This window comes from Megascapheus bottae, chromosome 35 (genome assembly GCF_031878675.1).
Source record: "Megascapheus bottae isolate mThoBot1 chromosome 35, mThoBot2.hap1, whole genome shotgun sequence".
In the NCBI taxonomy this organism is placed as follows: Eukaryota; Metazoa; Chordata; class Mammalia; order Rodentia; family Geomyidae; genus Megascapheus; species Megascapheus bottae.
The window spans coordinates 1,761,908-1,785,638 of record NC_143543.1 but is presented as its reverse complement, the minus strand read 5'-3'; the positions used below and the strand labels follow the sequence as shown (position 1 = coordinate 1,785,638).

The 23,731-nt window shown below is 50.0% G+C and overlaps 1 protein-coding gene across 1 annotated transcript in view; it reads left to right on the top strand.

Moving 5' to 3' along the window:
- The first annotated feature begins 7,101 nt into the window (after positions 1–7,101).
- St8sia1 (ST8 alpha-N-acetyl-neuraminide alpha-2,8-sialyltransferase 1) overlaps positions 7,102–23,731 on the top strand; it is a 28,481-nt gene continuing 11,851 nt past the window's right edge. Inside the window, exons 1-2 of the mRNA XM_090324477.1 lie at positions 7,102–7,322; positions 18,862–19,006. Coding sequence (XP_090180603.1) covers positions 7,117–7,322; positions 18,862–19,006 — 351 coding nt within the window. The 5' untranslated portion in view covers positions 7,102–7,116. The remainder of the gene's footprint in view (positions 7,323–18,861; positions 19,007–23,731) is intronic.

The following is a 23,731-nucleotide window of genomic DNA, read 5'->3' as shown; positions in this document are numbered from 1 at the left end:
TCAGTGTCCGCGGGGGTCAGAGGGGAGCCACGAGCCTGCCTGCCCGCCCACCCGCCCTCGGGTCGGACGGTGCCGGGCACCCGGGAGGCGCAGGCCGGGAGCCCCGCCCGCCCGCCCCGCCGCGGGCCATAGCTTTATTTTTAAATAAAAAAGGGTTGCAGACCGGAACCTCGCTGCGCCTCAGTTCACCAAGACGTCGGGCTCTGCCGCCCCGCGTGTGCGCGTCTGTGTGTGTGTGCGTGCCCGTGTGTGTGTGATCATGTGTGTGTGATTGTGTGTGTGTGATCATGTGTGTGTGATTGTGTGTGTGTGATCATGTGTGTGTGCCCGTGTGTGTGTGATCATGTGTGCGTGTGATCATGTGTGCGTGTGCCCGTGTGTGTGTGATCATGTGTGTGCGCCCTTGTGTGTGTGTGTGTGAGATCGTGTGTGTGCCCGTGTGCCCCGCGCCCTGGAAACCCAGCGGAACCCCAGCCCCTCCATCCACCGCCGACCACCGGGCCGGGGGAAAGACGTCCCGACCGCGGCCCACCGGACGAGCAGGCCGCGCGTGAACCAAGAAGAGCTGCGTCCGCAGCGGCTGCTCTCCTTCTTCTCCTTCTTTCTTTCCGTGGTTTCTTCGTGTTTGGCTCGGCTCTGGCTTCCAGCGTGGCTTTCCCCGGGGCGTCACCCGCAGCCCCTCCCCCTCCATGCTGACCTGACAGGAGCGCACCAAGTGACACCCACACCCGCAGAGCCCGGCGGACACATTCTGGGTCACCAGCGTCGCCCCTCGAGTCTCCTGGCCTGGCTGCCCTCCCTTCCCCACGGGCCTGGTGTAGAGCCATCCGTTCTGTCCTGGAGGGTGCGAACGGAGGGAATGTTGCAGAATGTTCTAGAAGCGGCATGGTGACAGGGTAGGTAGGCAAGTATGGCCTCTTGATAACCAGGCCACCAGGCCAGTCCACTGTGTGCTGTGGAGCTGTGCAACAAGGGGACGTTCTGGTAATTTGGCCCTTTATCTGCCACTTTGGGGGCTGCAAACCAAGGAACTACGTGTGCCAGGGCACAGAATCTGTCAGCCTGGCTCTGGACTCGAGACTGGTGCCAGTTCCAAGTCAGGGAGGACAGAACTGACCACAAAGCGTTCCACATGCCTCCTCCTGCAAATAAGGATAATAGTTCTGTCTTACTTTGTGTGTGTGTGTGTGTGTGTGTGTGTGTGTGTGTGTGTGTGTGTATTGGGCCTGGGTCTTGAACTCAGGGCCTGGGCACTGTCCCTGAGCTTTTTCACTCAAGGCTAGTGCTCTACCCCTTAAGCCACAGCACCACTTTCTGGCTTTTTCCTGGTTCATTGAGGATAAAGAGTCTCATGGCCTTTCTTGCCCAGGTTGGCTTTGGACCTTGATCCTCACATCTCAGCCTTCTGAGGAGCTGAGATGACAGGCGTGAGCCACCAGCACCAGTTTTCCTCATCTTCCAGTTTTGAGACAAAGCACTCAGCCATGCTTCCACACCCAGAGCAGAGTGGGAGACAATTTATTTGTCTGCCCAGCTTTCCCCTCCCCGCCTCGCTGTAGAAACGCCTCATCTACCAAAATGGTTGCAATGACGGAACTGAATGTTGAAATATCAATTTATTAATGGGCAAGAGGTGAGCAGGGACGATTCAGTGGCTGGCTGGGTGGTCCCTGGGGGAATTTTCCAGAAAGCTCCTCCTATTTATTCCTCTCATGAATCTAAGGAGTGGTTTTTTGCTTAATACCTTTCAAGGACAGTCAAATGTTGTTTGATCTCATCAGTGTAATGGAATTTGGCTCCACTTTATCTCTCAGCATGTAGATATTAAACAATTGCTTCCTTATCTTATTCCAGTGGATCCCTGTGAATTAAAAGTTCTACCACTATCAGCTCAGAAATTTCCATATCATATGTAGTATGCATTGCCTATAAAATGCATAAAAGTTGGGTTTTTTTCTCAGCTTGCAAAAATTAAAATGCCGCTGGCCTCCGGTGGCTCATGTCTGTGTCCTCCTAGCTCCTCAGAAGGCTGAGATCTGAGGATCCTGGTTCAAAGCCAGCCTGGGCAGGAAAGTCCATGAGACTCTGATCTCCAGTGAACCACGAAAAAAACAGACGTGGAGCTGTGGCTCAAGTGGTAGAACACCAACCTTGAGTGAAAGAAGCTCAGGGACAGCGCCCAGGCTCTGAGTTCAAGACCCAGCAGACAGACAGACACACACACACACACACACTTGATTTCTGGCTTAAGTCAGTATCCTGTCACATTGTTCATTACAATACCCACTGACGTTATTCTGTACCCCTTCTGAGTCTCCACGTTCCATGCTGAGTGGGCCAGGTAGATGGCCAAGAAGTTTTTCCAAGCGACCCCTTCACCAAAATGTCCGGTGATAAGAACCCCAGACCTCTCAGTGGCAGCTCAGGTTCTAACCAGCGAAACCCAGCCACTCCAGAGCCTGAAGAACAAGAAAACAGAACCTTCTGTCACCCAGCAGAAGAAAAACACCAACAACTCTAGCCAAACCACTGCTAAGTTAACCCACAAGAATTGGGGAAGGACTAGCCCAAATAACCTTTTGTGCTGCTCCCAACTGCTGGTGTGATTTTTTTTGTTGTTGTTGTTTTTCTGGATAACATGTTTCCATCCGTTTATCCGTTTAAGCCACCCAAGGCTACTTTTGGCACCAGAATCTACCGCTGCAACGTCACCAGGCAGGGAGTTACGCTTTGACTCTTTCAAAGGTTTTGCTGTTTATTCTCTTTTGACAGATCCCAACCCCAAAGCGGGAACTATAGCCACTCAGTATTTGACCAACAGAGCAGAAGATGACAGGAGAGCCAGCCAGACAGTAGAGCACGAAGTAGGCAGCAAAATTCCCTCCTTTGTACACAGGCGTCTTCTCGCTGTGTTGCAAACCTTTTTAGCCTTTCACAATTCAGACCTCTGAGTCTATGTTGGACTGATTCTAACTCTTGGGCTTTTTCTCCTTTGGATACTGGGAAACTCCCTGAAAAAAAGATAAATGCTATCTCTCAGGTGCCAGTGGCTCACACCTGTCACGCTAGCTAATCAGGAAGCTGAGATCTGAGGATCACGGTTCAAAGCCAGCCTGGACAGGAAAATCCATGTGACTCTTACCGCCAACAAACCACTAGAAAACCTAAAGTGGAGCTGTGGGTCAAGTACCTTTTTTAATAAACACGCTCCTGAAGACATTAAAAGAAAAAAGCCTATCCCTCAATATAGGCTTTTTGTTTTTAACGTAACCTCAAACTGGGATCCTCAGATCTCAGCCTCCTGAGTAGTCGGGATTACAGGCGTGAGCCACCAGCGCCGGTGGATTCTTGATTTCTGTGTCTTTGTTATTGTGCATTTGGACATTTCTGGGGAATAAAAGTTTCAGCTCCATCCAGCTGAGCCAGGCCACAGGCCTGCTACTGTCCCGACTTGGCTGCAGTTGAGGCAGGCAGAGGTCAGGTAAAAGAGGCTGCAGCCCTAATCTAGTTCTCTTTTTCCTAACAACCTGGCTGAAGTGTCAATTTGGAGACAATTGGTGGCAGGACACAGATATCAGTCTTGGTTTCCACCAGGTTTAAATTTGGCCCCGGTGTAAACTGGTATGTGAGACGGTCTAGTCAAAATTGGAAAAATACCTAGAGTCACACTTTGGGTGGACTAAATTCAGCCCCAGAAGAAACCACCCAGTTTTCAACTGCAGAAAGGATTAGGGTAATGTGTCTGACATCAGCAACAAGCTCTGGAAAAAAAGAAATTTCAGCTAAGGTGCTTTGTTAAAAAGTTTTGTTTTAAAACTTGGTTGTCACCTGCAAGGTCAAGCTTGGCCAAAAAAATTCTCTTGACACTAAAAATTCCGGAAAATGAACGGCAGATATTAATTTTGCGTGCTTTAAGGTCTTTGTGAGTATCAGTGGGTGTGAATGTGTACTGTGTAAAACATGAGTTTATACTTGAAGCACAAAAAGGTAATTGGGTAACTTTAAGTCTAAACTCCAAGAAAAATGATTGAGTTTGGGTGCTTCAAATGTCTCAAAGGACCATGGCATTGTTTTAAAGAGGAACTGGTTTAAAAAGATTTTTCTAAGGATTCTGAAATTTGCGTTTTAAAAATCTGGTATTATAATGCATGGAGCTGTTTCCATTGTAGTGAAATTATTGGGTTTAGCAAAAAGGCATCGGGGAATTTGGGATTGATTTCCATGGGCTAAAATTTCGGGATAAGTATCAGAAATTTAAATTGGAAACTGTACTGATCGTTGTCAGAAGCGTTGCCTGTTTCTGTTTAGGTAATCCAATGTCGAGACAAAGGGCAAAGCAAACTTGTGTGCCTATCTTTGGGGGTGAGATTCGGTGAACTGGCAAAGGTGAAGCCCTGAAAGGAGTCCATGCATGGTGAAAGAAGATAAGCGGACACAAAGGCTGTTCTTCTAAGTCCAGTCGGGTGGGTAGATGCCCTTATGTAAGGAGGGGCGGGATAGTCTCTTTTCCTTGTAGACTGGCACTGAAAATCGGATGGTAAAAGGGGGGTGATGTGATGAATCTTTCTGAAACTGCCCCCTAAAATGGATTAAATTGAGGGGAAAGTTTTAAAAGGAACATTTAAAAAATGATCTACTTATTTTGTGTCAGTGCTATGTTGCAATTGGATATATTTTAGCAAAAGAGAGATACTTTTGGTAAAAGAAAGACTTTTGGTGCAGTGATGATGTTAAAGCAAAGATCAATAAAAGTTGTTTGTTTTTAAAATTGAAATGAGTTTGGAGGGAAAAAAAAAGGGAGGGCGAAGGACTACCATAATGATTGTTTAATTGCTATTTCAGTTTGCTCTTATAACTTTTTCTGGGTAACAATTTCCAGCAGGCCCACAGAGGACAGCAGATTCTTCTTCCGCTGTAATTTTGGTCCTTAACAAATTCCAGGTAAGCCCATGCTTAGAGCCTCTTTCCGTGTTGCCCACCTTGTAGCTTTTCACTGGAGTCAAATGACCTTTTAAAGGACTCATTCATCTGAAACACAGTTCTGAACCACCCCAGGCAGAGCAAAATCCCTGTGAAATTGTTCTCTCTAATCTGCCAGCAGAGTGCTAGCCTTGAGCTGGAGAGCTGAGAGACAGTGCCCAGGCCGTGAGTTCAAGTCTAGCAACCAACCAAGTGACAATGCCAATGGGACATTTATCCCTGTGTGAAGAGACACTCAGGGGACAAAAGCAATGAAGCATCCAGAGGCAGCAAGCCACTGCTTGGATGGCAGAGATGGGGTCAGATCCTAGAGTCACTTGTGCGTGGTCATTCTGAATTAATCAGCGCGGCGGGGGAGGTCACAGAATAGTTTGTAAGCGTGTCTTACTAATGCCCATGTCCATTTACTCTGTAACTGGACCCGACCCTGTCAGTGATTGGTGACAGTGGGTAGTATAAACTTGAGGTAGTCAAAAGGAATGGATGGTGTAAAATCCCGATCCCCCTGGCTCTGCTCAGAGCCCCCCCGTTTGGCAGGGCACTTTGAGCTGGCACGAGACTGTCTAAAGGCCTGCCGAGGTAGCTTTGCGGACGTCTGCTTTCATGTCAGTCTCATTCCTTCGATCACGGACCCTAACACGCTTATTTTCATACTGCTGCAATCACAGTGTGTGTGTGTGTGTGTGTGTGTGTGTGTGTGTGTGTCCATTCCCAGGCTTGAACTCAGGACCCTGAGCTTTTTCTTTTTCTCCCTACCCACCCCCCCCAAGGCTGGAACTCTTATCACTTGAGTAGTTCAAGCATCTCCAGGGTCTTCTGGCCTAGGGTGGCTTTGAACCACAGTCCTCAGACCCCAGCCTCCGGACTGGCAGGGAGGACAGGCCCCAGCTCTTCCTTGAACTGTGAGAGGAGGTGGCTTAAGATGTTTTGGGGTCCACTTGCTCAGTGGGGATGGGAGGGTCCCAGGTTCAAAGCCAGCCTGGCAGGGAAGGTCCCCGAGACTCTGATCTACAGTGCACCCCAGGAAACCAGAAGTGGAAACTCGCAAACCAGCCCCCCCACTGCTCCCCAGCCCCCCAGCTCCCCAACTTCCCCAGCCCCCCAATTCCTCAGCCCCCAACTCCCCCAGCCCCCCCAATTCCTCAGCCCCCAGCCCCCCAGCTCCCCATCTCCCCCAGCCCCTCCAGATCCCGGATGGGCTCAGGGTCATCACCTCTCCAGCAGCCAGAGCTCAGGGTCGCCAAGGACCCCTTGACCCGCCCTTGTGTCTGTCCTGCGCCACCCCCACCTCCATCCCCTCCGTCTGTCTGTCCTTCCCTCTGCCCGCCCGCCTGTCCACCTGTCCTTCTGTTTGTCGCTGTCTGTCTGTGTGCCTGTCTCTGCCTCTCTCTGTCTCTGTTGGTCTGTCGCTGGGGAGTTCAGGGGCTGAGGGGGGCTGGGGAGGGTGGGGAGGGGGTGGGGGGAGCAGGGAGGGGCCCGTGGGTTCGGGACCCGGGGCTGGGCCGACAAAACCACGGAAACCCAGCGTGGAGCGGGGCTCTGCGGTGCCCGTGCCCGTGGGTGCCCGCCGGCCTGCACGCTCGTGGGCGCCCCGGGCGCACGGACGCGCACTCGGGTGTCGGGGGGGACTCGGCTCCCGGGGCCAGGAGCCAGCCCGGAACGCAGCATCTGCGTGCGCGGGGGTCCTCCCTCCGCTGGCTGCCGGGGGAGGAGCAGGGGGAGGAGGGGGGAGGGGGGCTCCACGGGGCGCGAGTCCATCCCGCGCGGGGCTCCGGCGCGCGCGCGCCCCGGTTCTCATTGTCCACAGCGGCCGGGGCGGGGCCGAGGGAGGAGGATGGGGATGGGGATGGGGAGGATGGGGAGGACGGGGAGGGGGGCGGGGAGGCGGGGCGGAGGGCGGGCCCCGCCGCGTGCGCACCAATCGCGCGGCCCGCGCTCGGGGCTGGCCGGCTCGGGGCTCGGGGCTCGGCGCGGCCGGCGGCGGCGGGGCGGTCGGGGGGACCCGGGCCCGGGGCGGGGGGGGGGGCCTCCGGGGATGCTGGCGCGCCGCGGCGCCCGCCGCCAGCCGCAGGTCCGGGCGCTCCGCCCCCCGCCGCCCGCGGGCGCCCGCGCCGCGCCCCGGGCCGCGGAGGAGCCATGGCGGCGGCGGCGGCGCGGGGCTGGCGGCTGGCGCGGGGGACGCGGCTGCCCGTGGGCGCGAGCGCGCTGTGCGCGCTGCTGCTGTGCGGCCTCTACGTGCTGCCCGCCGGCCGCGCGCCCCGCGACCAGGACATCGTGCGCGCCGTGCTGCGCCGCGGGGGCGCCGCCTGGGCCCGCAACCGCACCGCCGCGCGCCTCTTCCGGTGAGCACGGGCGGGGGCCGGGGGCCGGGGGGGGACAGGCGGACGCGCGGACACACGGACACACGGACAGCCCCGACATCCCCGACGGCGCCGCCCGCCCTTGCGTCCGTCCTTCTGCGCCGCCCCGCTCGTCCCCTCCATCCCTCCGCCTGCCTGTCCACCTGTCCGGCTGTCTCCGTCTCTCTCTGCCTGCCGGTCCGTCCGCCTTGTCTGTCTGTCCCTCCGTCTGTCTGTCTCTCTGTCCGTCTCAGTTTGTCTGTCGCTGACTATCTGTCTGTCCGTCCGTCTGCCCATGTCTCTGTCTGTCTGTCTGTCTGTCTGTCTGCCTGCCTGTCCGTCCATCCCTCTGTCTGTCTGTCTCTGTCGCTCTCTGTCCGTCCGTCGTCCTGTCCCTGTCTGTCTCTGTCTGTCTGCCTGCCTGCCTGTTTGCCTGTCTGTCTGTCTGCCTGCCTGTCTCTCTGTCTGCCTGTCTCTCTGTCTGCCTGTCCGCCTGTCTGTCTGGTCTGTCTGTCTTGTCTGTCCGTCCGTCCATCTTGTCTGTCTTGTCTGTCTGTCCGTCTGTCTTGTCTGTCTGTCTTGTCTGTCCATCCGTCTGTCTTGTCTGTCCGCCTGTCTGTCTGTCTTGTCTGTCTGTCCATCTGTCTTGTCTATCTGTCCGTCTGTCTTGTCTGTCCGCCTGCCTGCCTGTCTGTCTGTCTGTCTCTCTGTCTGTCTGCCTGCCTGTCTCTCTGTCTGTCTGTCTGCCTGTCTCTCTGTCTGTCTGCCTGTCTGCCTGTTTGCCTGTCTGTCTGTCTGCCTGCCTGTCTGTCTGTCTTGTCTGTCTGTCCACCTGTCTGTCTTGTCTGTCCGTCTGTCCGTCCATCTTGTCTGTCTTGTGTGTTTGTCCATCCGTCCATCTTGTCTGTCTTGTCTGTCTGTCCGTCTGTCTTGTCTGTTTGTCCGTCCGTCCATCCATCTGTCTTGTCTGTCTGTCTTGTCTGTCTGTCCGTCCGTCTGTCTTGTCTGTCTGTCTCTCTGTTTGTCTGTCGGTCCATCTGTCTTGTCTGTCTGTCCGTCCGTCTGTCTTGTCTGTCTGTCCACCTGTCTGTCCATTCGTGTCTTGTCTGTCTGTCCGTCCATCTGTCTTGTCTGTCTGTCCGCCTGTCTGTCCGTTCGTGTCTTGTCTGTCTGTCCGTCCATCTGTCTTGTCTGTCCGTCTGTCCTGTCTTGTCTGTCTGTCTCTCTGTCTTGTCTGTCTGTCTGTCTCTCTGTTTGTCTGTCTGTCTTGTCTGTCCTCCTGTCTGTCCGTCCGTCTGTCTTGTCTGTCCGTCCGTCTGTCTTGTCTGTCTGTCTGTCCGCCCGCCTGTCCCTCCGTCCGTGTTCCTGCCTGATGGTCTCTGTCTGTCCCGCGCCCCGCCCCGGCTTTGCAGCATCATCCCGTCTAGACTGCTCCTCCTCGGGGCTCCGACCCCTTTGTTGTGGTCTCCGGTGGCTGATGGGGAGGGGAGGGCGGGAGGGAGGGCGGGCGCGGTGGACCCCGGCCGCCCCACCACTCTGCACCCACTCGCCGGCTGGAGGACAAAACGCCCCTCCAAGGTCACGGCCTTCCACACGAGTGCGCGTGCGCGTGCGCCCCCCCTTCCCGGGACTCGAACCCAGGCCCCTGGCCTCGGGCTGGCCCTGCACCCCCACCCCGCGCTCCCAGCCCGGATGGCAGGGAAAAATCCCTTCACTGCTCTGCTGCAGCCATGGTGAGGCTTCCGCTCAAGGCATCTCATCGAGCTCTTTTTCTCCTGCTTGTCTCTTAAATCTGCAAAACAAACAAACAAACAAACAAAACCCTCGCCCTGGCAGGGTTTAAGATACATAGAGAAATATCTGTCTCATTACCTAGATATCCGGTCTGCAGAGACATGTGTGTGTATATATTTTAGGTAGACGTTTATATAGTGTAGAGATAGAAATCTGCATTAAAGGTATATCTCTATAGATAGTTATAGATTATGGGCATAGAACTCTAGTTCAGTAGTTGACAAATCCAGGTACATTTCTTTGTATGCATAGAAGCAGTCAAGGCTGATATCCTTAGCCAGGAGAAAAGGAAGCGCTATGGCATATTCAGATTCCTGGCATTGTAATTAAATTGGCTACAGGATGGACTGGCAGGCAGATAAAACGCAGGCAGATCCCTCCCCCCCTCCTGTCCTTGACTGCGTCTCTAGAGGCCTGGCTCATGAGAAGGAGGTGGCAGGAGCTAAGGCCAAGTACCCGTGACCTGTCCCCCTTTCAGAGCGATGGCCCGGGACTGAGCTCAGGGGACGAGAAGAGAGAAAATGGAATAAGAAACAGCAAAGCAGTTGTTTTGAAAATGTTATTGACTCACTGGGTGCGAACATGACTCAGGCTCTCTCTCCCTCGTTTTTTCCTTTTCTTTTTTCAATTCCGAAGGAACCACTCACTTGGAAGATGCCTTCCGTGATGTGGCTTTTTTCTTCCCCTACTTTGAGTTCCTGGGTGTGCAGAGACTCAGACAGAAAGAAGCAACTTGGGGGGGGGAGATAGTTTAATAAGATGGTTTGAATTCAGAACCGGGGCGTTGACCCTAAGCATTTGTTTGCTCAAGGCTGGTGTTCTACCACTTGAGCCACAGCTCCACTCCTTGCTTTATTTTATTTTTATTTTTTTTGCTGATTCATTGGAGATAAACTGGGATCCTCAGATCTCAACCTCCATAGTAGCTGCCATGACAGGCACGAGCCTTGCGTGTACAGCCGATTGGATAAACTTTGATATCCTTGCACTTGGTGAGTGGAAACTGGAGGGTGGAAAGTTCTAGGTCAGCCAGGGCTGGGTATACAGAGCATTTCAAGCTAACCTGAGTCACAAAGTGAGGCACCAAAACCCAAACCAAAAAATACCCCGGAAACAAAAACAAACACAAGGAAATAATGAGATCAAAAAAGAAACAAAACGCAAGACTAAAACTACCAAGAAAGGAAGATGACAGTTGCATAAACTGCTTTAGAGATAGAGATATCCCCACACACAAGGCAAACGAAACAACCTCAGGAACATTTATTGGACACAATCATAGTGGAGCCAGTTCTTAGCACTTACATGTATTGTGTTTTGTCTGCAAAAGCAGTTCTATAAAATAGAATTTTTGTTTGTTTCTTGCCTGCTTCCTTGGTTTGCAGATGAGAACAAGGAGGGAGGTGACTCTCTGGCACCATTGTTATTTAAACTCCACCCACTTATTTGATTTACCTGCTTCTTTTTCTGCTGTGCTCGGGTGGTTGAGGCCCTTACTGTATGTATGTTTTCTGATCAGGCCCTGCTGTCTTTTCTCCACCTTTGGGTAGGTTTCCCCTTTAGGCTTTAGATTTATTGTCATTCTTGAGAGACTGCCTGGTTTGGCCTGACTTCCTCTTCCTGGCATGGTCTTCTGACTGAACCACAGCCTCCTGCCCTTCCCTGAGTCAGTTCTTACGTGTGTGTGTGTGTGTCTGTCTGTGTGTCTGTGGGCGTGCGAGGGGCCAATCTGGACCTGGGACTTGAACTCAGGGCCTGGGCCCTGTCCCCAGAGTTTCGGGCCTCCAGGCTGGCGCTCTCCCACCTGAGCCATCCCCTCTCGTGGGTTGGACATAGGAGTCTCAGATGGTCCTGCCCGGCTGGTTTTGAACCTGGATCCCCAGGTGGCTTCCCGAGCAGGGAGGGTGACAGGCGTGAGCCACCGCAGCCCGGCTGTGTCCGGGACCTCAGTGCCCAGGTGACCCATTCCCAAGGCAGGATGAGGACAGGATATGGGCAGGGGGCCCGCCCTCCCCGGCTCACGTCTGAGGTCCAGGCCTCCCGTCCAGCTTCCCCTCCGCAGCCTCGGGGGGGATGAACTTTGGTGTCAATGGTTGTGGGGATGAAAGGACACAGACAGCGCGTCATCTGGGGATAAACACTGCCCAGGCGTCCCAGGAGGAAGCGGCCTCTTCGCGGAGGATTCTCTCCTCTGTGTCAGGAAGACAAGGTTGACTTGTGTGAGTCTGGCCCGCAAGCCCGGAGAGCCGCAGGCCGCTCCCCTATTTATACCTAGCGCCGCAGGCCCCGCCTCCCTGCTCTGATTGGCTGAGCACAGGTACCGGCTCTGCTCTGATTGGCTGAGCTCAAGTTGACGCCCTGCTCGTGATTGGCTGGTGTGACCAAGGTGGAATGTATTTACACTAGGTCATTGCCCAACGCCGCAGGCCCCGCCCCCCGCTCTGATTGGCTGAGCTCAGGCTCACGCTCTGCTCCGATTGGCTGGTGTGACTAGGGTGAAATGTATTTACACGAAGTTATTCCCTAACGCCGCAGGCCCCGCCCCTCCGCTCTGATTGGCTGAGCGCAGGTCCACGCTCTGCCCCGATTGGCTGGGCTCAGGTTGACGCCCTGCTCCTGATTGGTTGGTGTGACCAAGGTGACATGTATTTACACGAGGTCATTCCCTAACGCCGCAGGCCCCGCCCCTCTGCTCTGATTGGCTGGGCGCAGGTTCACGCTCTGCTCCGATTGGGCTCAGGTTGACCACCTGCTCATGATTGGCTGGAGTGACTAGGGTGAAATTATTTACACAAGGTCATTCCCTAACGCCGCAGGCCCCGCCCCTCCGCTCTGATTGGCTGAGCACAGGCTCATGCTCTGCTCCGATTGGCTGCGCTCAGGTTGACGCTCTACTTTGATTGGCTGGTGTGACCAAGGTGACATGTACTTACACAAGGTCATTCCCTAACGCCGCAGGCCCCTCCCCTCCGCTCTGATTGGCTGAGCGCAGGTTCACGCTCCGCTCTGATTGGCTGAGCGCAGGCTCACGCTCTGCTCGTGACTGTGGTTCACTGGAGATGAGAGTCTCCTGGCCTTTCCTGCCCGGGCTGGCTTTGAACCTGCGATCCTCAGATCCTCCCGGGTAGCCGGGATGCCAGGCTGGCTTGTGTGTGAGTGACCGATGGACTCTGTGGCCTGAGATGATTGCATCTGGATTTGCTGCGCCTCCGTCCCGGCTGACAGCCAGCCCTGAACTGCGACGTTGAGTCATGGTTACTTTGTATTCCTTTCCCTTTCTTCTTTTTTAAATTGTTCTTACGGCGATGACGGACAGACAAGAAGGTGACTCTGGTTTTCCATTTCCCGCAGTTCATTCGGATCCATGTGATTTTCTGGGATGGGAGGCACCGAGGCCTGGGCCCCCCACCCCCCTGCTCTCCCCGTGTGCCAATGTCTGGAGTCCTGCGCCATCGACCATGGCCAATCAGACCTCAGAGCTGGCTTCCGCATGGAGGAGAGAACAGGAACCTTTCATGTCCGCCAGCTGGCCTCTCCTCACTTAACCTGATTTATTCCGGGGCCATTCATTTCCTTGCAGATGACCCAGGCCTATTTTTGGCCAGGGCTGTGTGAAATCGCATTGCGGATAGGCACCATCTATTTTTCGTTGTGTGTGTGTGGGGGGGGGGAGAGAAATCCACACCTTTATTGTGAGGTTGCAGGGGAGGGTAAATCTGAGCTGTTTCTGTGCAATTCTTCATTTTCTTCCTCTATCACATCCAGTCCCTACAAACTGGAATTTCAGTAAAGAAGGGTCTGATGATGATGCATAAAGAAGAAGAAGAAAAAATAGCATGATCAGTGACAAATCAATCACCCTTGCGTGAGGCACCAGGAGGCTTTCGGTTTTACTGAGAATGGGGGCTTTTGAACAGAGAGTTTCTTTTTGAGCCAGTGACTGTAGGCTCAAGAATGACATACAAGACACTGTGCTTATATTTATAAAGTATTGGCAGTGTTATAGGTAAACACGGGTGGTTCAGGGCTGTCATCCCAGCTGATCAAAGAGGCTGAGATCTGAGAAGCACAGGTTCAAAGCCAGCCCGGGCAGGAAAGTCCAGGAGACTCTGATCTCCAATCAACCACCAGAAAACCAGCCGTGGAGCTGTGGTTCAAGGGGTAGAGCGCCAGCCTTGAGCGAAAGGAGTTCAGGGACAGCGCCCAGACCCTGAGTTCAAGACCCACAATCAACAAACAAATGAAAAAAATAAAAGTAAAACATCCCTTTAAATGGTTACACTTGCTACGGCTCAAGTAGTAGAATGTTGGCCCAATTTTCTTGAGCTCCTGGATTTAAATCCCCCCAGTATCATAAAAATAAGAAGATGGCCTGGGAGCTTGGCCTAGTGGTAGAGTGCTGGCCTAGCATGCATGAAGCCCTGGGTTCGATTCCTCAGCACCACATACAGAGAAAAAGCCAGAAGTGGTGCTGTGGCTCAAGTGGTAGAAAACTGGCCTTGAGTAAAAGAAGCTCAGAGACAGCGCCCAGGCCCTGAGTTCAAACCCCAGGAGTGGTAAAACAACAACAACAAAGAAAGGTTCTAGTGCGGTGGGTCTGACTTGAAACCATCGTATCTGGGTACTTTTCCACACACCTTTTGAAAGCAATAGCTTATCAGACTGCTTACATCTTGGTGCGTGCGCATGTGTGAGTGTGTGTTTGTGTGTGTGTGTGGCACTGGGGCTTGAACTCAGAGCCTTGAGCTCTCCCTTGACTTTTGCCTGTCAAGGCTGGCGCTCTGCCACTTGAGCCACCCCTCTACTTCTGGCTTTTTGTTTTGCTGGTTAGTTGCAGATAAGAGTCTCCTGAACTTTTCTTGCCCCTCTCCTGGCTTTGAAGCTGGATCCTCAGCTCTCAGTCTCCGGAGGGTGTGGGATGGCAGGCGTGCTCTTTGTACACGCTCTTGGGTAGCTTCTATCAAGGGCCTGGGTGAGGAAGCCTCGCTTTCCTGTCTCTTCTGCCCTCGTTTCATCTTCCTGCATCAGGAACAAGATGCCCTGGGCACTGGAAAGATCTTCAGAAGAACTGGCCTCACTTATACAGCCTCTGTCTCCCCAGGGCGAGGGGTGGAGGAGGGAGGAGAGGAATTGCTTTGTTGATTTGCCACAATTATTCTTATCTTTCCTGGATGGCACAGAGACTCCTTATCCCCCCCCCCTCTCTTCCTGTGACCCTGAGGCTCCAAGCAGGACAGGAAACATTGTGAGATGCCAGGAACCAATGGGTCTTGTGTCTGGAAATGTCATTATATTTGGAGAGAGAGCAGGAAGTGAGGGAGAGGTGGATCATAACTTAGATTTGTGTGGGGCGAAGGAAGGCAGGAGGAAGAAATGTCTCTCTGTGCAACCGGGAGCCGGTAGCACAAGCTTGTCATATCAGCTACTCAGGAGGCTGCGATCTGAGGATCCTGGTTTGAGGCCAGCCCGGACAGGAAAGTCTGGGAGGGTCTTATCTCCAATAAACTACCGAAAGGCTGGAAGGGAATTGTAGCTGAAGGGGTAGAATGCCAGCCTTGAGTGAAAAAGCACAGGGATAGTGCCCAGGCCCTGAGTTCACACACACACACACACACACACACACACACACACACACACACACACACAATTTATTGGAGATCAGAGTCTCCTGAACTTTCCTGTCCGGTCTGGCTTTGAACCGTGATCCTCAGATCTCAGCCTCGTGAGTAGATGGGTTAACAGGCGGGAGCCACCAGCCTCTGGCTCCAGCGATTTAGTTGATTTTATTTTTAAATAGGCTCGTGACTCTAGGAAACCACCTACCTTAGTTGTTCAGGTTCAAGGACACCGAGTTCAAATATTGGCTACCCAGGCTTTTGGCACCGTCTGGAATTCTCATTTTCAGCTTCCTTGGCTACAGTCTCCTGGCTGAGATTCTGTGATTTTCCTGTTCTCTTTAGTGGCACAACCTACACTCGGTTTCTTTCACGGTTCTGTACACTGAGAGTTGATCTCACTTGAACTGTGTGTGATGCCACCAAGAACAGGATAGGAGTGGTAAATCGAATGAGGAGTAGAATGTGCCAGGTTTTATCTGTCTGGTCTTAGCAATAGGTAAAGTCGATTTGAGATGACTTCTACTTTCCACTTGAGAAAACCTAGGCATAGAAGGATAATGAAATTTACCCTAAAAACTGCAATTCTGAGTGGCCTGTTTCTGGAATGTACTGACTAGACACTATGATAATGGTGGCACATTTATGAATGATTTCTGTTTTAAATTGTAGAATCCAGGTGATCAAAAATGATAAAAATGACAGCATCAATCTTATCAGTATCAACAGTCTTTTTTTTTTTTTTTGGTTGGTCATGGGGCTTGAACTCGGGGCCGTTGTAACACTCAGTGAACTCTTCTTGCCTTAAGCATTTCCCTGGCAACCGCCCAGCCATCAGCTCTTCAGATCAGATGGTATTCTATTGGTGCTTGTATTTCGAGGGGTGTCCAGAGTGGCTGTTGTATTTTATTTGTGGGAGATGAAGGTACTTGGCTCTGCAAAGTGAGCGAGCACGATGGTTCTCTGAGTGACCTTTCTCGATGCACAAAGGATAATAATGTTTTGCCTTTTTTTAAAAAATAATGCTTAAAGTATCTTTAAGTTGTTGTGCGATAGAGCTGCCACCCGACGAAGCAGTTTCCAATCTCCATCGAGTTCTCTAAATGGATTATAATGAAATGATCTCCAGTTTCTGAAACCCCAGAACACAATGGATGAGGTCTTGAACATGGAAGATAATGAAAACAAAGAGAGGCAGGAGACATTGATACACTCACAATAAAGGGAGAAAAGGGAAAGAGGTTACTTAAAAGGAAGGGAAGAGAATAACAACAATAACGTGTGTGTGTGTGGGGGGGGGTGTGGTGGGATTTGAACTCTGGGCCTGGGCGCTGTCCCTGAGCTCTTCAGCTCAAGGCTACCGCCCTATCCCTTGAGCCACAGAGTCACTTGTGGTTCATTGGAGATCAGAGTCTCATGGAGTTTCCTGGCCAGGCTGGTTTTGACCCACAATCCTCAAATCTCTGCCTCCTGTGTAGCTAGGATGAGGGGCATAAACCAGTGGCACCTGGTGGAAAAAAAATAGGTATTTAAAAAAGCTGACAAGAAAGCAAACATCATAACATGATTCTGTATGACTCAGAGACACATGAGACTATAATAACAGTACTTGAAACTTTCTCAATGTGAGCCATTATTATTATTATTATTATTATTATTATTATTATTATTAGCTGGTCTTTTGTTCAAGGCTGCTGCTCTACCACTTGAGCCCTGACACCACTTCTGGTTTTCTGATGGTTCATTAGAGATCAGAATCCCATGGACTTGTGTACCCCTGTCTGGATTTGAACTGTGATCCTCAGATCTCAGCCTCCTGAGTAGCTGGGATGGCGGGCCTGAGCCCGGCTCAGTCTGTGTGTGTCTGGGGAGTGTTGAATGGATGTTATCGAAAGGCTCTCGTGGCAGATACTCTGTATTTCTCCATTGTCCGCATTCCCATTCGTGTATCAGCACTGGGGGTTTTGTACCAAGCGTATCCTGATTATCTCATTCACAAACTACAAAAAACCCCCAACCATTCCTATTTTATCTCTGCTGTCCCTTCGCTCTGCCAGTTTGTCCCTTTCTTCCTTCATTCATTGTCAGATGAGTCACTGCATCTGCACTCAAAAAATATCTTTTATTTTCTCAATGCTTTTGGCTGAAAAAAAAAATAAATCCAAATCATCTCAGCGTGTGTTTGCATTTCTCAGTCTACCCTTCTCCCCGAATGTTAACTGTTCACTCTTAAAGTGTATAATTTTCTGTCACGAGGCAGACAGTGATAGTCACAAAATGATTCAAGAATTAACCACAGAGCCAGGCAACCAGTGCCTCAGAAGGCTGAGCTGTCTATTCAGAGTGGAGGTGGGGGGGGGAGGGCTGAGATCCGAGGATCACGGTTCAAAGCCAGCCCACGGCAGGAAAGTCTGTGAGAGTCTAATCTCCAATGAACCCTCCCCGAAAAAGTCAGAAGTGGAGCTGGGACTCAAGTAGGAAAGCTAGACTGACCTTGAGTAGGAAAGTCTAAAGGACAGCCCCTAGGTTGTGAGTTCAAGTCTATTGAATTTTTTTTTTTTTACCAATCCTGGGTCTTACACTCAAGGCCTGAGCACTGCCCTTGGATTTTCTCAAGGCTAGAGCTCTACCTCTTGAGCCACAGCTCCACTTCTGGCTTTTTCTATGTATGTGGTACTGAGGAATCGAACCCCGGGTCTTTATGCATGCTAGGCAAGCCCTTGAATTATAATTACTCTTTGCTCATTTAACAAAGCCTTTTTGTATCCCATGTGTCTTGATCTGTGACAACTCTTTCTACATCTTCACCCCCACTTCCACCTACCCCACCCCAGAGAGAGTTTCCTTCCTGAGGGGGACCTATTGATGTCTTCTAGATTCTATAAATATATCCTAGAGCTTATAAATCTAGACGTAAGCGCCCTCAAGCAGTTCTGAACAAATGAATGGAAATACACTAGACTGAATGGAGAATGCAAATCGGATAGTTCTTTAGAAAAGTCCCCCCAAAATGAGGAATTTTCTCTGAACATAATTTTGAATGTTACAGCAATGCCAGAAGTCGAGTGTGTGTGTGTGTGTGTGTGTGTGTGTGTGTGTGTGTGTGTGTGTGATGAACCATGAAAGAGATTAGTTATACTGTGGGGAAAACAACGCAAAGACAAATGTTCCAGTGCGATCTATGTCTAGTGGGCATTGAAACTGGTGGAAGTCCATTGGACGCCACTCCAGCCAACATGGCGCCCTGGGTTTCTGAAGAAGCATGGCTGGAGCATTGGCAGGTTCCTGCGGGAGGCTCAGGGGGCTTCTCCAACTGATCAAGTAGAGCTAAGCACAGCCAGGAGTGGGTTTTGTTCATCCTCTGGTGTGGTGGGACCGACAGTGTTGTCCTTTGCAGCTCTGGGGAGCAAGATGGCCCTGTCGGATTGGGGTTTGGCTTGAGCTGGGGGCCGGGCAGGGGAGTTGGCATGGCAGAAGTCGTCCTCTGGCTTTTTCCTCCTCTGAGATCATCTCTCGTTGCCTTCATTCTGAGGGGCTTCGAAGGGCTGTCGTGTACTCACTCTCTCCCCTTCTCATCGTGGAATGCCTGAGCTCACCCCCCTGAGAGTAAATCAGAAACACACGAGTCTTGGTTTGCAGTTGAATAGGTGAATCTGTCCCCCTACCCCCCAAAAAAGAGATAAATCAGCCAGGCACGGTGACTCACGCTGGAGCTGAATTGCTCAGGGACAACGCCCAGGCCCAGAGTTCAAATCCCATAACAACAACAAAGATAACTCAATCCATCTTCAGCCACAGTATACATTAGTTTGCTTTCTGACATTCCATCTGCAGCTGGGTGTGGGTATAATTTTGGGGGGAGGGACAAGGATAAACATTCCTCCCCCCCCCTTTTTTTAGGTTGGTCCTGGGTCTTGAACCCCCAGCTTGGGTTAGTGTCAGCGGTGGTGGTGAAACTTCACGGCAGTGAACTATTCCAGTCCTCGTAGATTACTGGTGGTGAATGAAGCCATCTCATCACCATGGAGACGGGGGTGCTGGTCCAGTCGCCCCCCACCCCCCTCTTCCTCTGTTTCAGGTAGAAAGAAGCGTTTCTCAGTTTTCACCTATTGCTCTGTTGTTCTTTCTCCTAGGAAACAAATGGAAGAGTGCTGCAACCCCGCACATCTGTTTGCAATGACCAAACTGAACTCTCCCATGGGAAAAAGCATGTGGTACGACGGGGAGTTTCTATATTCCTTCACCATCGACAATTCAACTTACTCGCTCTTCCCCCAGGTGAGCGGGCGCCGTGCTATGGCTTCCTGATGGAATCCGTCACCTCTCTGGTTATCCTGGCAATGGACTGCCTTTGCTTGAACCCGGGGCACCTTTCCGTCTTGCTTTCTCTAGTGAATTGCAAATATAGAGACACAAATACAGATACAATATGTAAAGAAGCCTAGCGCCAGTGGTCCCGCCCATCACCCCAGCTCCTCAGGAAGCTGAGATCTGAGGATCACAGGTTCAAAGCCAGCCTGGGCAGGAAAGTCCAGGAGACTCTGATCTCCAGTGAACCACCAGAAAACCAGACGTGGAGCTGTGGTTCAAGGGGTAGAGCGCCAGCCTGGAGGGAAAGAAGCTCAGGGACAGCGCCCAGGCCCTGAGTTCAAGACCCAGGACTGACAAAAAAATAATAACACTAATAAGAAACATATAGTATAGATTACACGTGCACATATATCATACTATGCGTGTACATATCTCACACTACAGATCACATATATACACACACATACCACACACATGTATACCATAGACACACGCCACACACACATAACAGACATTCACGCAGACACATGCACACTTACACACCCACCTACATACACACGCGCACAGTGCATGCTCATATATGCACGCACATATGTGTACATGCACGTGTGTAAATGTGCACACACATAGATGTGATATGAATGTATAGGTATATACACATATACTTTGCGTGTGTGCGTGCATGCATGCGTGTATGCCAGTCCTGGGGTTTGAACTCAAGGCCTGGGCATTGTCCCATACCTTTTTTTTTTTTTGCTCAAGGCTGACACTCTACCACTTGCTCCACTTCTGCCTTTTTTTGCTAGTTCATTGGAGATCAGCGTCTCACAGACTGCCCTGTCAGAGCTGGCTTTGAACCATGATCCTCAGCTCTCAGACCCCAGGGCCTGGCTAATGACTGCTTGCTTGCCTGCTTGCTGGTTTGGTTTTCTGAAGAGAAATCCAGGCTGTGAAGCTGAATTCGTGTAGGGATAATTCCCATATATCGCTTCTGTTGTAGTTAGATGTCTGCTCAGGGCTTTGTCAGTTGACATCTGTAGTCCTGGACCCATCCTGGACCCATCCTGCCTGGCATTTATACATTGGCAAACTGAGATAATAACAGCCTTTCACATTTCCCTGACATTTTGAGACCCCGAGTTGAAATGCGATTACAGGGACTCGTGTGCAGTGCTCTAAGGAAGCGCCTGGAAACATTTTTGATGACTCTTCTCATCTGCCAGGAATCGATGTGAGGACAGAAAAACACCACACACTCAGAAAGGCCAAATCAATTATCTAGGACAGCACCAAAGAAAAAAAAAATTAAAATCAATTTGTGGAGTGTGGGACGTAGGGAAATGTTCTCTAGATTTGCCAATTGTACATCGATGAATATTATTATGAGAACTGCAAATTCACTGAGAAATAAAGAACCGATTGGTAGTTCGTTAAGCTTGCCTTGCTAACAACCTCTGGATTCATTGTTCATATTTTTTTTTCTTCCTCATGTCCCATCACGCCCGTCACCCCAGCTCCTCAGGAAGCTGAGATCTGGGGACCATGGTTCAAACCCAACCTAGGCAGGAAAGTCCATGAGCCTCTTATCTCCAGTGAACCACCAGAAAACCAGAAGTAGAGCTGTGGCTCAAGTGGTAGAGCGCCCGCCTTTAAAGAACTCAGGGACAGGGCCCAGGTTCTGAGTTCAAGCCCCACGACTGAACAATAACCAACAACAACAAAAAAGTTCCATCACTTAGAAGATGAAATATCAGTCATATTTTAGGAGAAAAGCCAATAAGATGATTCAACTGGAGAACCAGAACAGTTATCCAGGGCCGGTAATTGCAAATGAGCCAAGAGATGCTTTGTGTTCAAACTGAGACACGACTCAAAGCAAGTGATCTCAGGAGAATGCCCAAGACAGAGAAGAAAATGAAAAATAAAAGCAACGCTCTGTGTGGCTGAGCGTCTGGAAGCGCATTCATGGCCCTTGACAAATGTGTCAGCATTTGTTCAAAGATGAGTGAGAGCCCAGGCTTAGGGGCTTGCTGGAAACAATTGGAAAAGAAATGCATGAGAATGGGTCTGCCAGTACTTGCCTAGCATACACGAAGCCCTGGGTTTGATTCCTGGGTATCACATATGCAGAAAAAAAACCAGACTTGGTGCCGTGGCTCAAGTAGCAGAGCTCTAGCCTTGAGCAAAAAGTTTCCAAGGATAGTGCTCAGGCCCTGAGTTCAAGCCCCAGGACTGGCAAAAAAAAAAAAAAAAAAAAAAAAGCATGACAAGCCATTAGCACTGAGTCACAGCACTTGTGCAGGCACAAAAGCAATATTGACTTTTTTCTCCAGATGGGACAATTCCTTAGGTCATTTCTTTCCTCGGTTTGGCTGACAGTATAATGTGCCTCCTTGTGGTTCACTGGAGAGAAGAGTCTCATAGACTTTCCTGCCCGGGTTGGCTCTGAACCGCGATCCTCCTATTTCAGTCTCCTGAGTAGCTGGGTTGACAGGCGAGAGCCACCTGTCTCTGACTCACGCTCACTATTTTTGTTTGCCTGACTGGACTCCTAGCACTTGACAGAGGAGCAGGCAAGATGGGGTTTGTGTAAATGTATATTAATACGTGCGTAATTGCATATTCCATCTGTTGGTGAGATTCCCCCCCCCCCCATTTAAGAAACGCCCGGGAGGAATGTTGTGCAGCTCTAGACGGCTGGGGCCAGCGTTCTTGAAGGCTGGCATTATCTTTGGTCTCTCCGGAAGAAAATCCATCTTGACCTCAAGGACAAAAACCAGCCGTCCCATCCCCGCGGGGTTGGGTTTTGGCTTTTTTTGTTGTTGTTGTTTTAGCTTTGCTTTTTCTTGAGCTTCCGAGTGGAAAGGAAACAAAAGAAACTCCGGAATCTGTGCTGATGCAGATGCAAAAACAAGTCTCCCCTAGTAGGAAAAACAGACAGACACACAGACACACAGAGACAGACAGAGACAAAGAAAGGGACGGGGACAGAGAGACAAAGACAGAGACCAATGAAACAGGAAAAGGGAGCTGTTTTAATGCCATTTCTAATACCTTTCCATTTGCTAATCGACTCATACCCAACATTCACGCAAATAGAACATTAAATGAGCCTTTAGAAAAGTTGCCTTCTTTTGCCTTTTTCTGGCAGCTGGGATTTGAACTCAGCTCCTCATGCTTGCTGGTGAGATGTTTTTCAATTTGAGCCCTGCCCCCTTGGCCCTTTTTGATCTATCTGTCTGTCTGTCTATGTATCTATCTATCTATGTATCTATCTATGTATCTATCTATCCATCCATCCATCTATGTATCTATCTATGTATCTATCTATCTGTCTATGGATCTATGTATCTATCTATGTATCTGTCTGTATCTATGTATCTATGTATCTATGTATGTATGTATGTATGTATGTATGTATGTATCTATCTATCTATGTATCTATCTATCTATCCATTTATGTATCTATCTATGTATCTACGTATCTATCTATCTATCTATGTCTCTATGTATGTATGTATGTATGTATGTATGTATCTATCTATCTGTCTGTCTGTCTATGTATCTATCTATGTATCTATCTATGTATGTATCTATCTATCTATGTATCTATCTATCCATCTATGTATCTACGTATCTATCTATCTGTCTGTCTGTCTGTCTATCTATCTATCTATCTATCTATCCATCCATCTATCTATGTATCTATCTATCCATCCATCTATCTATGTATCTATGTATCTATCTATGTATCTATGTATGTATCTATCTATGTATGTATCTATGTATGTATGTATGTATGTATCTATCTATCTATGTATCTGTCTATCTATCCATTTATGTATCTATCTATGTATCTACGTATCTATCTATCTATCTATCTATGTCTCTATGTATGTATGTATGTATGTATGTATGTATGTATCTATCTATCTATCTGTCTGTCTATGTATCTATCTATGTATCTATCTATGTATGTATCTATCTATCTATGTATCTATCTATCCATCTATGTATCTACGTATCTATCTATCTGTCTGTCTGTCTATCTATCTATCTATCTATCTATCTATCTATCTATCTATCCATCCATCTATCTATGTATCTATCTATCCATCCATCTATCTATGTATCCATCTATCTATCTATCTATCTATCTATCTATCTATCTATCTATCCATCTGTCTGTCTCTTTTATCTTTATATCTCTATCTACTATAATTACTCTCTTTCATGACTATTCTATCTCTGTTCCTCTATCTCTCTGTCTCGTCATCTCTCCATGTCTCTCTCCATGTCTCTGATTTGAACTCAGGGCTTAGGCTCTTACATGGCCTTTTCACTCATGTCTGGTGCTTTAGCTGGTTCATTGCAGAGAGGAGTCCCACCCACTTTCTTGCCCAGGCTGGCTTTGAACCCGTGATCCTCAGATCTCAGCCTCCTGAGGAGCTGGGGTGACAGGCGGGGAGTCGTTGATGGCAGGCTCATGTATTTATTGGGTGTCATTTATTTGGTGCCCCCTAAGGAAAAATTTCAGCTGCTCTCTTTCTTTGTCCACATACATTTTCTTATCATGCCCAGACTATTGGTTCATTCTTAGAAAAGACACTACTCCCCGTGATAAAGATCGGATGATCGAAGCCTTAAACAATAAACTTTACCCCACGCACTCTCTGTGGATCGTGAACTGTT